At 36.5% G+C, this 16,261-nt stretch overlaps 1 protein-coding gene across 1 annotated transcript in view; it reads left to right on the top strand.

Moving 5' to 3' along the window:
* The window catches only part of DNAH6 (dynein axonemal heavy chain 6), a 244,028-nt gene that overhangs the window by 83,824 nt on the left and 143,943 nt on the right, over nt 1-16,261 (top strand). The window contains exons 18-22 of the mRNA XM_045884660.3: nt 1,457-1,570; nt 3,541-3,684; nt 13,305-13,517; nt 14,223-14,315; nt 15,919-16,038. Coding sequence (XP_045740616.1) covers nt 1,457-1,570; nt 3,541-3,684; nt 13,305-13,517; nt 14,223-14,315; nt 15,919-16,038 — 684 coding nt within the window. The remainder of the gene's footprint in view (nt 1-1,456; nt 1,571-3,540; nt 3,685-13,304; nt 13,518-14,222; nt 14,316-15,918; nt 16,039-16,261) is intronic.

Here is a 16,261-nt window from a genome sequence, read left to right as displayed (position 1 = left end):
ATCTGCTCCTGGAGCCATCTACTTTTGGACTCTTCTGTGTTGGGAGGTTTTGATTATTGGTTCAATCTCCTTATTCCTTATTGGTCTATTTAGATTTTCTATTTCTTCCTGATTCAGTCTTGGTACGTTATATGTTTCTAGGAATTTATCTATTTCTTTTAAGTGATATAATTTAATTGTTGGCATATAACTATTCATAGTAGTCTCTTACAATTTTTTGTATTTCTGTGGTATCTGGTATAAAGTTTCCTCTGATTTTATTTAAGTCTTCTTTTTTTTTCTTCATCTGGCTAAATGTTTATCTATTTTGTTCATCTTTTTTGAAAAAACAGCTCTTAATTTCATTGATCTTTTCTATTTTTCTGGTCTCTAATTTATTTCCACCCTGATCTTTATTTCCTTCCTTCTGCTAATTTTGGGCTTAGTTTGTCCTTTTTCAGCTTCCTTAATGTGTAAAATTGTTTGTTATCTTCCTATTATTTAATACATACATTTATCACTATAAACTGTCCTCTCAGAACTGCTTTTGCAGCATCCCATAGATTTTGGCATGCTGTGTTTTCATTTGTTTCAAGTTTTTTTTTGTTTTATTTCCCTTTGATTTCCCCTTTAACCTGGTTTTCAGGAGTGTGTTGTTTAGTTTCCACATGCTTATAAATTTTCCAGCTCTCCTCTTGTTGATTTCTAATTTCAAACCATTCTGATTGAAAAAAATACTTGGTATGATTTTAATCTTAAATTTGCTAAGACTTGTCTTGTAGCCTATCATATGATCTATCCTAGGGAATGTTATGTGTGCACTTCGAAAGAATGTGTATTCAGCTGCTGTTGGATGGAATGTTCAAAGCCCTAGCTTATCTCTGTGCAAACAATCCCCCTGGGGGTTTGTTCATGTCTAAGCCAAGGCAGTTTTAAAATGCTTCTATGAAAATAGCTTCTTGATTTTCTTGCAGTCTTTCTCCCTACAGTGTTCATATACAACCCAGGGGTTTAGAAAGAGGTAGAAGCCAGGCTGTTCTTTCCATGTTAAATCTCCCCATCCCCTCCACCAGCTACTGCACAGAAATCTCCTTCTTCTGTCATCTAGCTATACATGTCCCAAAGGAAATGAGTACCTCTGAAAATTCATTTATTTTCCTAAAAAAGGCCAGGCATGTATGATCCAACTTGAAGAACAATGCCAATGATATTCATCATATTTATATCTTTGCTGAACATTTAAGTTCTAAGGAAATGTAAAGAGTTATATTTTGTCACTCAAGTGGAAATTTGAATATACATAGGGTTTATGATTTATTTTTTTCATTTGTTCATATCGCTCCTTTTATTTCCCCATTTAGGACCCACCCATATTCTGCTAAGTAGTCACTGTATCAAGAATTACTGATAGGAGGATAACATAAGATCTTTACATCTGAAAACTAAATAGTGCGTTTTGCTTATTATATTTTTAAAGGTAGAAGTATCAAAGTTTGAAGCTCTGGAAGAAGTTAGTGCTGAATTGAAACTCAAACAATTGCTCTGGGATTCTTTATCTGAATGGGATCAACTCCAACAAGAATGGTTAAAGGTAAAACGAAACAAAACAAAAAAACCTCTCAATCCCAAAATCATTTTTTATTAACTAAACTTAATATCCTAATAATAAGAATTATTTTTAACAATCTGGAGTAGTCTTAATTCAGTAAAATATGCAATGTTACAGTTTTATGGTAATTGTTATCAGTTTTCCAGTGAAATGGGTAAAGGTCTTTCTGTCACTATATACCACAGAGCAGAATGCATTCTTGTAAGACAGGCTTCTTGGGTCCTCCATTTAAGAAGGCTAAATGAAGGAAGCATCAAAAGATCTCACTGCATGATGTTTAACTGCTTTGTGGCTTCTGAATACAATGTTGTCATGATATACTACACCCAAGTGTTCTTGAAGATTGTAGGATTTTATTTGTGATCTACACACTTTAGATTTCTGTTAACTTCTGTTTCTGTTCTGGTTTTGAAAAAAAGGAAGCCATTTTGTTCACTGTGATAGAATAGAATCAGAGTAATGAGATCTAGGATCTTCCCTTAAGAGCTCAACAGTAAATTACCTTAATTAGGGGGCCAAGTACCAACAGCCACCATAGAATTTGATTTTTAGGATCTACCTGTATATTCAAACCTTGATAAGGGTCAACCCTCTAGAAGGCAGAATAGATGATCATCTCTTCTTTCAAGTGTGATATGGACATGTTAGAAATACCATCAACTTTACAGATACTGTTTTACACTTGCTCATTCAGCCTACTTGTGCTGATACCTGTAATTAGAAGTCACATATCTGGTTTAAACACCACTAACACAGAAAGTGTTTCCCAGATAATGTTCTAAGTGCTGGGTATACCGTAGAGACTAAGAATGATAATGTCCAAACCCTCACAGAACTTACCTTTTGGTGAAGAAAATAGAAAACAAACAAATATATGATATAATATCAAAGAATTTTAAGTGCTCTTGTATAACTCCTTTGTCACTTATCTCAGAAGTAGAAAAAGCTCCTGAGGTATGTAGAAAAACTCCTGAGGTATAGAGAAAAAGCTTAGAGAGTTTTCTAATTACCACCATAGTTCAGAACAGAAGCTTCCAAAATGGGATGATGTCATCCCAAACATACAAAAAGACCCATTAGAGGACAGAAAGGAAATGTTGAACCTAGAAGGAAAAAAAGAAAAATGAAGGTTTATAACTACACATAACATATTCATTTTAGGTATATCACATAGCAATTGAATATTTGTATCTATTGTGAAATGATCACTACAGTAAGTCTAGTTAACATCCATTGTCATATATAATTATGAAATTTTTTTTCTATGATGAGAACTTTTAAGATCGATTCTCTTAGCAACTTTCAAATATGCAATACAGTATTGTTAACTATAGTCACCATGCTGTACATTACACCCCCATGACTTATTTATTTTATAACTGGACATTTATATCTTCTTACTCCTTCACCCATTTCACCCACCTCCCAGCCCTACCTCTGACAACCACCAGTCTGTTCTCTGTAAGTTTCCTTTCATTTCATTTTTTTGTTGTTGTTTTAGATTGCACATGTGAGATCATACAGTATTTGTCTTTCTCTGTTTATAGAACTGAGAAATATATTTATAGATACATGTATATTTTGGGGTATATCTTTAAATCATTTATATTAAAGGGGTACATAATCAAATAATAGGAGACTACTGGGTGAGAAAGTTCTAGTTAGTAAGAGTAAGAAGTAGCTATTGGTCTCCTTCCAAGAGTTGGCCCTCAGGAATAAATTACAGGGATTACAATACTACATGATGTAGGAGACAAGAACATGAAAGGAATAAGCAAGTGATGCCTGATACACTATTAGCAATCTTAATATGTAAAGCCATTTCCAAAAGTAGAGAGTTGATTTGGATTAACAATTTAACTACTGGAAAGTCTAGTAAAGTAAAAAATTTTACTATTTCAAGCTTGCCTTTATCATATGTCTTAACTTTTTTTTCTCTTTCTGATTTATAGTCCAAGTTTGACTGCCTGGATCCAGAATTCCTGAACAGTCAAGTTTCTAAATATGCCAAATTTGTGACTCAATTGGAAAAGGGCTTGCCACCCAACAGTGTAGTTCCCCAGCTAAAACATAAGGTGGAAAAAATGAAAGAAAAGGTAAGTTCGGTAGAAATTATTTCAAAAACTCCAGGTCAGTCTGTTACTACTTGATGCTAATGAGACTAAAGTCAGGAATTCTTCCCTGTTTAAATTAGTCAGCTTTGCAGAGAGAAAAAAAAGAATAGACAAATTTTTTCAGAGGCCCTACATCCCTATCTTCAACTGGCCAAATCATGGAATTGAATACCTTGGTTCAAGCAGCATTCAGAGTAAGAGTTTCCCAAGTGGTAGGGAGCTTAGTGCAGTAATGGGTTGTAGGTATGCCAAGATACTGATCCACTCAGGCCTTAGACAGCCAAATGAGGCTAGTGCAGCCTTGTCCATTTATATCACTGCACCAAATAAATATGCCATTTTCCAGATGTACTATGACTTGACAGTTGGGAAGCCCAGCAGTGGGTGTATGAGATTGGCTCTTTGAAACTTACCACTGCTGAACCAGTACTTGAAATGGGAATGAAAAGTATTATGATTTTATCCTTTTAAGCAGTTTTAGATTTTTTTAAAAGATGAGATAAAGGACTAAAAGAAGACATGGGTAGGAAAAGTAAGCAAAACTTTAGGCGCAACAAGAAGAGCGTTTTTGCAGTGTCTCCCTCTTTAGTTTTACAATATCTAGTCAAAACACTTTCCCAAGGTTTCTTATGTCAGCCTCTTTCTTCTTCATTTGCCCGTCGTGTGATTATATCATATGATTGTAAACAAATTTATTTGTCACAGTCTTTATTCATCTTGCATTCCTTCAGAGTTCTGGTTGATTTTTTAAAAATATTTGCATATAGTAAAAGTCACTTTTTATGGTATACAGTTCTGTGGGGTTTTACAAATGGGTAGAGTCGTGTATAAAACACAACAGTACCATACAGAATAGTTCCATCACCCCCCAAAGTCCCATAAGCTGTTCTTTGTAGTCAGCCAACCCCAGGCAACCACTGGCCTGTTTTCTGTCCCTAAAGTTCTTCATTTTATATACGATATAAATGGAATTATACAATATGCAGCCTTTTGGGTCTGGCAGTGTTCACCTAGAAAAATGCATTTAAAATACATCCAGATACTTCTCTTCAGAATATATAACATACTCTTCTAACTCAAAAATAAAAAGAGAAATAATCCTTTAAAATGGGCAAAGGAGGGGCACCTGGGTGGCTCAGTCGTTAAGCGTCTGCCTTTGGCTCAGGTCATGATCCCAGGGTCCTGGGATCAAGTCCCATATCAGGCTCCCTGCTCCGCGGGAAGCCTGCTTCTCCCTCTACCACTCCCCCTGCTTTTGTTCCTGCTCTCACTATGTCTGTCTCTGTCAAATAAATAAATAAAATCTTTTTAAAATATATTTTTTTAAGATTTTATTTATTTATCAGAGAGAGAGAGAGACAGAGGCAGGCAGAGGGAGAAGCAGGCTCCTTGCTGAGCAAGGAGCCCGATGTGGGACTCGATCCCAGGACCCTGGGATCATGACCTGAGCCGAAGGCAGAGGCTTAACCGACTGAGCCATCCAGGCATCCCATGAATAAATAAAATCTTTAAAATAAAATAAAATGGGCAAAGGATTTGAACAGACATGTCCCCACAGAAGATACATGAAAAGAGGCTGAATGTCATTAGCCATCAGGGAAATGCAAATCAAAGCCACAATGAGCCACCAGTCCACATCCATCAGAATGGCTATGATCAAAAGGATAGATTATATAATAAGTGTCGGTAAGGATCTGGAGAGTTGGAACCCTCATGTGTTGCTGGTGGGATTATAAAGTGGTATAGCTTCTTTGGAAAACAGTTTGGCAGTTTCTCAAAAGGGACTCCGCTCCTAGACATTTATCTAAGAGAATTGAAAACATATATTTACACAAACACTTGTATATGAATGTTCATAGCAACATCATTCATAACAGCCAAGAGTGGAGAAACCCCAAATGTCCATCAACTAATGAATAAATCAACAAAATGTAATATATCTATACAATGGAATATTACTCAGCAATAAAAAGGAATGAAGTTTTGATACATGCTATAGCATAGATGAAGCCTGAAAATGTTATACTAAGTGAAAGAAGCCATTCATAGAAAGACTTCATAGCATATGGTGTCATAGATATGAAATGTCTAGAGTAGAGAAATCAATAGAGAAAGTAAATTTAGTAGTTACCAGACACTGTGGTGGAGGAGAAATGGGTGATGCAAGCTAATGGGTATGGGGTTTCCTTTTGGGGTCATTAGATAGCAATAAGTAGTTCATAGTGATAGTTCTAAAATTAGATAGTGGTGATAGTTGCACATCTCTGTGAATTGGAATATTTTTTTAAAAAGATTCTTACAAAACAGATGAACATAGGGAAAGGGTAGAAAAAATAAAATAAGACAAAATGAGAGAGGGAGACAAACCATAAGAGACTTTTTTTTTTTTTTAAGATTTTATTTATTTATTTGAGAGAGAGCACATGAGAGGGGGGAGGGTCAGAGGGAGAAGCAGACTCCCTGCTGAGCAGGGAGCCCGATGCAGGACTCGATCCAGGGACTCCAGGATCATGACCTGAGGCGAAGGCAGTTGCTTAACCAACTGAGCCACCCAGGCGCCCACCATAAGAGAATTTAACTATAGGGAACAAACTGAGGGTTGCTGGAGGGGAGGTTGGAGGGGATGGGGTAGCTGGGTGATGGGCATTAAGGATGGCACATGATATAATGAGCACTGAGTGTTATATGCAACTGATGAATCCCTTAACTCTACCTCTGAAACTAATAATATACTATATGTTAATTGAATTGAAATACAAAATTTAAAAAAAAAGATTCTTCCATGTTGTTAGGTGAATCAATAGTTTGTTAATTTTTATTGCTGAGTAATAATTCCATTATATAGATTATCACAGTTGGTTTTTCCATTCACCTGTTGAAAGGCATTTGGGTTGTGACCAGTTTTATAGCAATTATTAATAAGGTATGCTCAACAGTCCTGTGCAGCTTTTTGAGTGAACATGAGTTTTTAATTCACTTGGGTAGGTAACTAAGAGTGGGATTTGTCGGTGGCGTGGTAAGTATATGTTTAGAAGAAACTCGCCTAACTGTTTTTCAAAGGACTATAACATTTTGCCTTCCCACGGGCCGTTTGTGAGAATTCTAGCTGTTCCTCATCCTCCCCAGCACTCCTTATTGCTTGGGAGGTTTTCTGTGTGGTTTGGTTTGGTTTTCATTTCAGTCACTCGAGTAAATGTATAGAAGTATCTCATGGCAGTCATGTTTGCATTTTTCCAGTGACTAATCATGCGGGGTATATTTTAAATGTCTTTTTTCCATCCTTTTATCTTCTTTGCTGAAGTGTCTGTTTGGCTCTTTGCCCCATTTTTAATTGGGTTGCTTGTTTTGTTATTATTGTGTTTTAAGAGTTCTCTTTGAAATCTGGATCCAACTCCTTTTTCAAATATGTAACCTGAAAATATTTTTTCCCAGTCAGTGTCTTGTCTCTTCAATCCCTTACCAGTGACTTTCAAAGTGCAAATGGTTTTAATATGAATAAAGTTCAATTTATATTCTTTGCTTTTATGGATTATCTTTTTAGTATATTATCTAAAAATGTTTTTGCTAAACTTAAGGGTCACACTGATTTTCTCCTGTATTTGCCTCTAGAAGTTTTATAGTTTTACTTTTTTTTACATTAAAGTTTATGAATTATTTTGAGTTACTTTGCATAAAATATGAGAGATGTGTCAAGGTGTACATTTTTTACATTTGGATATCCACTCAATCCAGCACCATTATTTGAAAAGACTATCCTTTCTCCATTGAACTGCCCTTGCACCTTTGCCAGAAGTCAGCTGACTATATTTTTTAGTTTATTTCTGGACTCTATTCTGTTTTGTTGTTCTGTGAGTCTATTCTTTCGCCAATACTATACTGTTTTAATAACTATAGCTAGTAAGTCTTGAAATCAGGTAGTACGTGTAAGTCCTCCAAATTTGTTCTTCTTCTTCACAATCATTTTGTCTATTCTAATTTCTTTTTCTTTCCATGTAAATCTTAGAATTAGGTTGTCAATCTGTATAAAAAATTGCCAGGAGGGCGCCTGGGTGGCTCAGTCATTGAGCGTCTGCCTTCGGCTCAGGTCATGATCCCAGGGTCCTGGGATCGAGTCCCACATCGGGCTCCCTCCTCGGGGGGAAGCCTGCTTCTCCCTCTCCCACTCCCGCTGCTTGTGTTCCTACTCTCGCTATCTCTGTCTCTGTCAAATAAATAAATAAAATCTTAAAAAAAAAATTGCCAGGAATTTTTGAAGGATTGTGTTGAATGTATAGATCAATTTGAAGAGAACTGACATCTTAACCTGATGAAGTTTTCCAGTCTGTTACCAGCATATCTCTTCATTTACTTTTTTCATCGAAGTTTTATAGTTTCAGTACACAGATTCTGCATGTATTTTGTTAGTTTTATAATTAAACACTTTTTGTTATACTAATGTTTTTTTTAAAAAAAATAGATTTTATTTATTTATTTATTTGTCAGAGAGAGAGAGAGAGGAGCATACACGAAGCAGGCTCCCGTAAGGAGCCCGTTGTGGGACTTGATCCCAGGGCCCTGGGATCATGATCTGAGCTGAAGGCAGATGCTTAACCAACTGAGCCACCCAGGCGTCCCAATAATACTGTTTTTAATTCCAAATTTATTGCTGCTATATAGCAGAATACTATTGAATACTATTGACCTTTGTATATTGATCTTATATCCTGTGATGTTATTAAATTCAGTTTTTAATTTTAGGAGCTTTTTTTATACATTAAAATGAGTTTGGAAGGGTTCCTTCTTCTGTTTTCTGGAGAAAAGAGTATAGAATTAATATTATTTCTTCTTTAAGTGCTTAGTAGAATTCACCGGTGAAGCCATTTCAGCTTGAAGTCTCCTTTTTCAGAAGGCTTTTAACTACAAATTGAATTTCTTTAATACATATTGAATTATTTAGGTTATCTATTTCTTCTTGAGGGGTTTTATAATGTATTTTTCAAAGTAATGGTCCATTTCATCCAAATTGTTGAATTTGTAGACATAGAGTTGATCATAATATTTCTTTATTATCCTTTAAAAGTATGTGGGATCTGGGGCACCTGGCTGGCTCAGTCGGTTAAGTTTCCGACTCTTGGTTTCGGCTCAGTTCATGATCTCATGAGTTGTGATATCGAGCCTTGTGTTGGACTCTGTGCTCAGCAGGAAGTCTGCTTGAAGATTCTCTCCCTCTGCCGCTCGCCCAACTCACTCTCTCTCACTAAAATAAATAAATAAGTCTTTAAAAAAAAAAGTATGTGGGATCAGAAGTGATGTCCCATTTTTCACTGTTGATGTTGATAATTTGTATCTTTCTGTATAGATTTATCTGTTCTCTGCTTATCTATCTGTCTAGTAATCCAACCATCCATTTGGTTGTTTATTTATGTCAATATAAACTCATGGATATTTATTTTATAATTTGTATTATAATACAATACTACATTATTTATTGTTTGCTTAAATCATTACAACTTCGGCTATTGAGAATTCTGAGTTGACTTCTGTGTCCCTTTGATGTACCTCATCATTTTGGTTTTTGTATTTTACCTTTACATATACTATATGCACAATATATTACTACTATTTTTTTTTTAATTTTATTATGTTATGTTAGTCACCATACAATACATCATTGGTTTTTGATGTGGTGATCCATGATCCATTGTTTTCGTATAACACCCAGTGCTCCATGCAGTACGTGCCCTCCTTAATACCCATCACCGGGCTAACCAATCCCCACTCCCCCCTCCCCTCTAAAACCCTGTTTGTTTCTCAGAGTCCATAGTCTCTCATGGTTCATCTCTCCCTCCGATGCCCCCTCCCTTCATTTTTCCCTTCCTTCTCCTAATGTCCTCCATGCTATTCCTTATGTTCCACAAATAAGTGAAACCATATGATAATTGACTTTCTCTGCTTGACTTATTCACTTAGCATAATCTCCTCCAGTCCCATCCATGTTGATGTAAAAATTGGGTATTCATCCTTTCTGATGGCTGAGTAATATTCCATTGTATATATGGACCACATCTTCTTTATCCATTCATCTGTTGAAGGGCATCTCGGCTCTTTCCACAGTTTGGCTACTGCGGACATTGCTGCTATGAACATTGGGGTGCATATGGCCCTTCTTTTCACTACATCTGTGTCTTTGGGGTAAATACCCAGGACTGCAATTGCTGGGTCATAGGGTAGCTCTATTTTTAAATTTTTGAGGAACTTCCACACTGTTTTCCAAAGTGACTGTACCAACTTGCATCCCCACCAACAGTGTAAGAGGGTTCCCCTTTCTCCACAACCTCTCCAACATTTGTTGTTTCTTTCCCTGTCCATTTTTGCCATTCTAACTGGTGTAAGGTGGTATCTCAGTGTGGTTTTGATTTGGATTTCCCTGATGGCTAATGATGATGAACATTTTTTCATGTGTCTGTTAGCCATTTGTATGTCTTCTTCAGAGAAGTGTCTTTTCATATCTTCTGCCCACTTTTTGCCTTGATTATTTGTTTTTTGGGTGTTGAGTTTGAGAAGTTCTTTATAGATCTTGGATACCAGCCCTTTATCTGTAGTGTCATTTGCAAATATCTTCTCCCATTCTGTGGGTTGCCTCTTTGTTTTGTTGACTGTTTCCTTTGCTGTGCAGAAGCTTTTTATCTTGATGAAGTCCCAAAAGTTCATTTTTGCTTTTGTTTCACTAGCTTTTGGAGATGTATCTTGAAAGAAGTTGCTGTGGCCGATGTCAAAGAGGTTACTGCCTATGTTCTCCTCTATTTTTATTTTATGTAATCATCTTTCAGGACAATCAAAATAGGAAACAAAATGAAATTTATTTTGCCTTTATTCCATTTCTAGTGTTCTTCATTTCTTTGCATGGATCTGAGATTCTGACTCATAGCCTGAAGAACTTCCTTTAATATTTCTTATTGAGTAGGTATGCTAACAATGAATTCCCTAAATTTTTGTTTTGAAAAAGTCTTTATCCTTTATTTTGAATGATAATTCAAATGATAATTTAAACTTATCATACTGAGTCAACAGGTTTTGTTTTTTCTTTCAGCAGTTTAAAAGCATCCTTTCATTACTTTCTTGCTTGCACGGTTTCTAACAAGAAATCTTCTATTGTTCTTGTCCCTGTTCTTCTGTAGATAATATGTATTTTTTGGTTGAGCTGTCTTCAAGATTATTTCTTTTTCTTCATTTTTGTCAGTTTATAATGTGGTATGCCCAGGTGTGTGTTGTTGTTGTTGTTTACAGTTTGTATTTATCCCATTTAGCATTCCCTGAGTTTCTTGGATCTGTGGTTTGGTGTCTGTCTTTAATTTTGAAAAAAAAAAATGCAGCCATTATGTTATTCTTTGAGATTTCTATTGCATATTTTAGACCATTTGATATTGTCCTATAGCTCTTGGATGCTCTGTCTATGGTTTTGGTTTTGGTTTTTGGTTGTTTGGGGTTTTTAACCACTATTTTTTTCTCATGTCAGTGTGGAGAATTTCTACTCACTTATCTTCCAGTCCATGGATCCTTGGCTGTGTCAAGCTCATCAAAGGCGTTCTTTATCTCTCTTGCTGTCTTTTTCCATTCTAACATTTATTTAATTCTTAATCATAGCTTCCATCTTTCTTTTTTTTTTAAGATTTTATTTATTTGTCAGAGAGAGAGAGAGAGCACAAGCAGGGGGAGTGTAGGCAGAGGCAAAAGCAGGCTCCTCCTGAGCAGGGAGCCCGACGTGGGGCTTGATCCCAGGACCCTGGGATCCTGACCTGAGCCGAAGGCAGACACTAAACTAACTGAGCCACCCAGGTGTCCCAGCTTCCATCTTTCTATTGACATTTCCCATCTGGTCTTGTATGTTGCCTACCTTTTCCATGAGAGCCATTACCATATTAATTACAATTATTTTGAATTCTCTATTAATTTCAACATTGTGTGTCATATCTGAGTCTGGTGTTTATTTTTTTATTTTGTTTTTTGTTTTTATCTAGTAAGTGTATGTTTATCTTAACTTTTATACAGTTCCTACATTTTTATTGAAAGCCAGACATCTTATATAGTACAGTAGATACTGAAGTAAATAATTTTTTTTTTTATTTGAGAGAGACAGAGATAGTGAGAGAGAGCTCGAGCAGGAAGGAGGGGGAGCAGCAGACACCCCACAGAGCAGGGAGCCCGATGCAGGGCTCGATCCCAGGACGCTGGGATCATGACCTGAGCCGAAGGCAGAGGCTTAACCATCTGAGCCACCCAGGCGTCCCTGAAGTAAATAATTTTTATGCCTGGAGATGAGTATGCCTTTCCTCCTACTTGGCTTTTTGTGTGGCATGTTATGTTAAATCTAGTAAGGAATTGGGCTAGATTTGAGGTTTGATGTTGCTATGGTTACCCTCAATATACTACAGCCTTCAAATTGTTCTTTTGATATCTCGTGTTTATGGTTGGGCTCATTTGCCAAAGATTATTTTTTCAATTTTTGTTTGTCCCTGACCTTGGGTCCTCTCTATGTATTGTCCTCAGAGAGAATCTGTCTCTTGCAACTAATCAGTCTGTATTCCACTGTTATTTTTATTCAGTATTTGTTAGCCCAGTGGGAGAGGTGAGGAGGGGCATTCCATTGGTGTTCTGATTAAGCCTCTATCTTAGTAAGGCACTGTGTCCCTTGTTCTCAGACTGTTGACCTTCACGGGTATTCCTGCCCCTCCTCCAGCTGTAGTAATGAGCCTAGAATGTATTTCTTTCCCTCCCCCCATGAGTAGAGCTTTTATTTTTCCAATTCTGTTTCTCCCAGTATATACAGAAATCTACGGTGGGTTATCACAATGCCTTAAAATGACAGTGTTTGTTGCTCATTTCCCTGACATTAAGTCATTTGTCCCGTAGGGAAACTAGGAGAAATGGGTTGATTAGAGTTAAAATAGTGGCTGCTGTGTTCCTCCCCCCAGGCAACACCATAAGGTAGACTTTCTTAGGATTCTCCCCAATCTTCCCTGTGAACATCTTTGTATTTGTAGCCCCCAGGGACTTCACACTCTCATGCTACTCTACGCTCACTCGTTAGCAATTTATTTTTAAAATTTAGCTGAATCTTCTTGCTAGCTTAAGTGGCAACCCAAGGCATCTGTCCTAGGTAAGCAAATTCTCAGGTCCTGTTTTTTTGCTGTGGAGAAATCTACAGATACCCGTCTCTCCCCAAATTTTGAGTTAGTTGGTTGCCCTGCAACCTCAATTTTCTGATGGGCTCAATAGAAGTCATTAATTTTCAGTTTGTCCAGAATTTTCTTTTGTAAGAGCACAAGTTGTATTCTTTCCAGTTCTCCACATTCCTGAATTGAAACCAGAAGCCTTGGGCTATGTTTTTAAGGTAGGGGAAGTGGGTGGGGAGATGGGGTAATTGGGTGATGAGCATTAAGGAGGGCACTTGACATAATGAGCACTGGGTGGTATATGCAAGTGATGAATCACTAAATTCTACCACTGAAACTAATAATACACTATATGTTAACTGAAAAAAAAAAAGAAATAAACAAACTCCTATATCTATAGTCAAAAAAAAGATAAAAAGCATGGTGCCTTTGAGAGTGTTTGCTTTCCAGCTTCCAGTTATCATTGACTTGAGGAACCCAACTTTGAAGGCAAGACATTGGGCAGCTATTGAACAAACAGTTGATGCCTCCCTAGTGGACCTTGAAATTCCATTAACCTTGCAGAAGCTCTCTGAGTTGCGTGTTTTTGATTTTGGCCAAGAAATCCAGGACATTTCTGGGCAGGCTTCTGGAGAAGCTGCCTTAGAAACAATTCTTAAAAAGGTAAATCTGAAAAATATGTTCTGAAGATCAAGGAATGTAGGTTTTCATATTCAGCATGAAGATCACCAACTTTTGATTCATCTAGATGGGTTTTTCATCATTGCAGCTCTCACTCTCTCATTATCATTCATCCTTCTGTTATTTCCTTACATTTATTATCATTATTATTATCAGTAGCAGTTTGATCAGTATCCTCTCTCTATTTAGCTTATAGCCCATTTTGATGACAACAAAGTTTGATATTTCCATGCTTATATAAAAAAACATATTCCAAGGAAGATCTTTTGTACCAAAATACATCATCTTTCAAACTACCAGAAAAAAGTAACTGTGAAATGCTACAAAGGACACTGAAGCTACTTAAGCTACTTACCTCTACTTAAGCTGCTTACCTCCTTACCCTAAAAATACACACATACCTACAAATCACCTGTGTAAAAAGAAATATTTTCTTTACATTTAAAGCATAAAGTGGTAAGGGGTAGACATTAACATACCACAAGTTATTCATATGTGTTAATCTTCATCAATAAAATTTAGCATATCTGTATCCTTTAACCAAAAAGAGGATTTTAAGAATTTTAAAGGCAGTAAAGAGGAAAATGGGATGATTATGGAGTTTTCACTTATTTTAATCTACATGCATTTATTGAGTACCTAAACAGAAATGAATTTAAGTATCCTAAAATGTGAATTATTTCTAAGGTGGAGGATTCTTGGAAAACAACCGAATTCGTCATTCTCCCTCACCGTGACTCCAAAGATGTGTTTATTCTGGGCGGCACAGATGACATACAGGTAGGGTAACTGGGTAATTGAAAACCCATGGTGGGGTGCCTGGGAGGCTCAGTCATTAAGCGTCTGCCTTCAGCTCAGGTCATGATCCCAGCGTCCTGGGATGGAGCCCCACATCAGGCTCCTTGCTCGGTGGGAAGCCTGCTTCTCCCTCTCCCACTCCCCCTGCTTGTTTTCCCTCTCTCGCTATGTCTCTCTCTGCCAAATAAATAAAATCTTAAAAAAAAAAAAAAAAAAAAAAACCGTGGTAAAGATTGGTCAGACCTACTCCTGAATCTTCTATGGGAGATTATGATGAAGGAATGAAATATGAGAGTTACTAAGAAAAAATCTAATTGGAAAGGCAAAATATGAATATGTATAATTGACAGGAATGCTTGTACATGAAATATTTAGCAAAGCAATAAAAGTAGCATATATATGAATTATAATCTTGTAGTTAACAGTGGAAGAGTTTAGAAAAATAAGAGATAATTTATGGCTGAAGCGATCACAGAATCCTTCCTAGACCAGCCAAGACATGCTGGACCTTAAAGAATAAATGGTGTTTGACAGACATAGATGAGAATGAAGGGCATTTCAAACCATTTCAATGAGGCAAAGAAACATGAATGAGCATTTCAGGTTTATAGCATACTAGGAAACTAAGTTCACTTGAATTTTTTGAGATTAGGAGTAGATGGCTATACTCTATGAACAATAAAAGAAAATAAATCTAATCCATGTGTTTGGAATATTCTTAGTGATTTAAAATTCAAAGACACATTTGTTTAGCAAAAGGATCTGTGTCTTATGGCCTAATTTAAAAAGCAAAGCCCTGGCACATTTGGGTGTACCCACACCGGAACTAATGATGAGATGGCTTTGCCAGGTACAGGTTGGAAGAGCAAGACCAGATGTCACTCTGGGCAGTAGATGAAAGAGTAAACCCAAGATGAAGTCAGGTAGTAGGAGGCCAAGTGATGCTAGGTGATGGGGCTTCTGCTCTCAAGAAATTTATAATTTAAATAGGGCAATTAAAATCCTTTAGATTAACAGACACATTTTTTACAGAATGCACATGTTCTGTAAGGGTTGCTGTAGTGTAAGGGGAAAAGTAGGGGAAGGAGGTAGAGAGAAAACTGTTTATAGTCCTTCTAAGCTTGATATGAATGAGTTCAGTTTCCCTCTTCTGCAAGATAATTGAGATAAAGTGATGTTTCATTAGATAGAGAAGATAATTTTAATTTAAAACTTTTTAATTTTGCAAGTTTTGAATCCTTTGAGAAATAAAAGCTTAGATGACCAAATGGTGTAAAGAAGGTACCAGATACCTAAAAGTAGGGGGAGAGAGAAGAGTATTGAACCAAACAAAAAACATGTGCCATTAATAATTACAGAAATAGCCAAGATTTGGCAGTCAAAAGTCTCTTGGTGACATTTGAGAGAACGTCAGAGTGGGTTGTGAGCCATTGAAGGGAAAAGGATGGGTAGGAAACAGTAGGTGAGACTAAGCTATTTATTTAAAAAGTTGGCTTTTAAGTGGACTCTCGAGATTAAACATCTGTAATTATCTTTGAGAGCACAAACTCATAAAGCTGCATATTTTCTTCTTCTTTCTTTAAAGGTCCTTCTTGATGACAGCACCATCAACATCGCAACCATTGCCTCATCACGTTATGTTGGTCCATTGAAAACTCGAGTGGATGACTGGCAGAAACAACTTGCCTTATTTAATCAAACACTGGTGAGTGAGGGCAATTTCATGCACTCAGAGAATTGGAGAGCCATGGTACTTTAGAAATCATTTCTCCAATCATTTAAATATGATGTAGTTTAGATAAGATTTAATTGTTGACATTTTATTATATTCAGAATGTAAAGAAAATGCAAATATGCTAAGTTCTTCTTTATATGATTATGCCATGTCTCTTGAATTAGTTATTATTGCCATGAAACAAAATACCACA

The sequence above is a fragment of the Mirounga angustirostris genome, unplaced genomic scaffold (assembly GCF_029215605.1).
Source record: "Mirounga angustirostris isolate CCGP_5_RB_7025 unplaced genomic scaffold, mMirAng1.0.hap1 SCAF_10, whole genome shotgun sequence".
Classification (NCBI taxonomy): domain Eukaryota; kingdom Metazoa; phylum Chordata; class Mammalia; order Carnivora; family Phocidae; genus Mirounga; species Mirounga angustirostris.
Note: the sequence above shows the minus strand (reverse complement) of the source record. Positions and strands in the feature narration are given on the sequence as shown.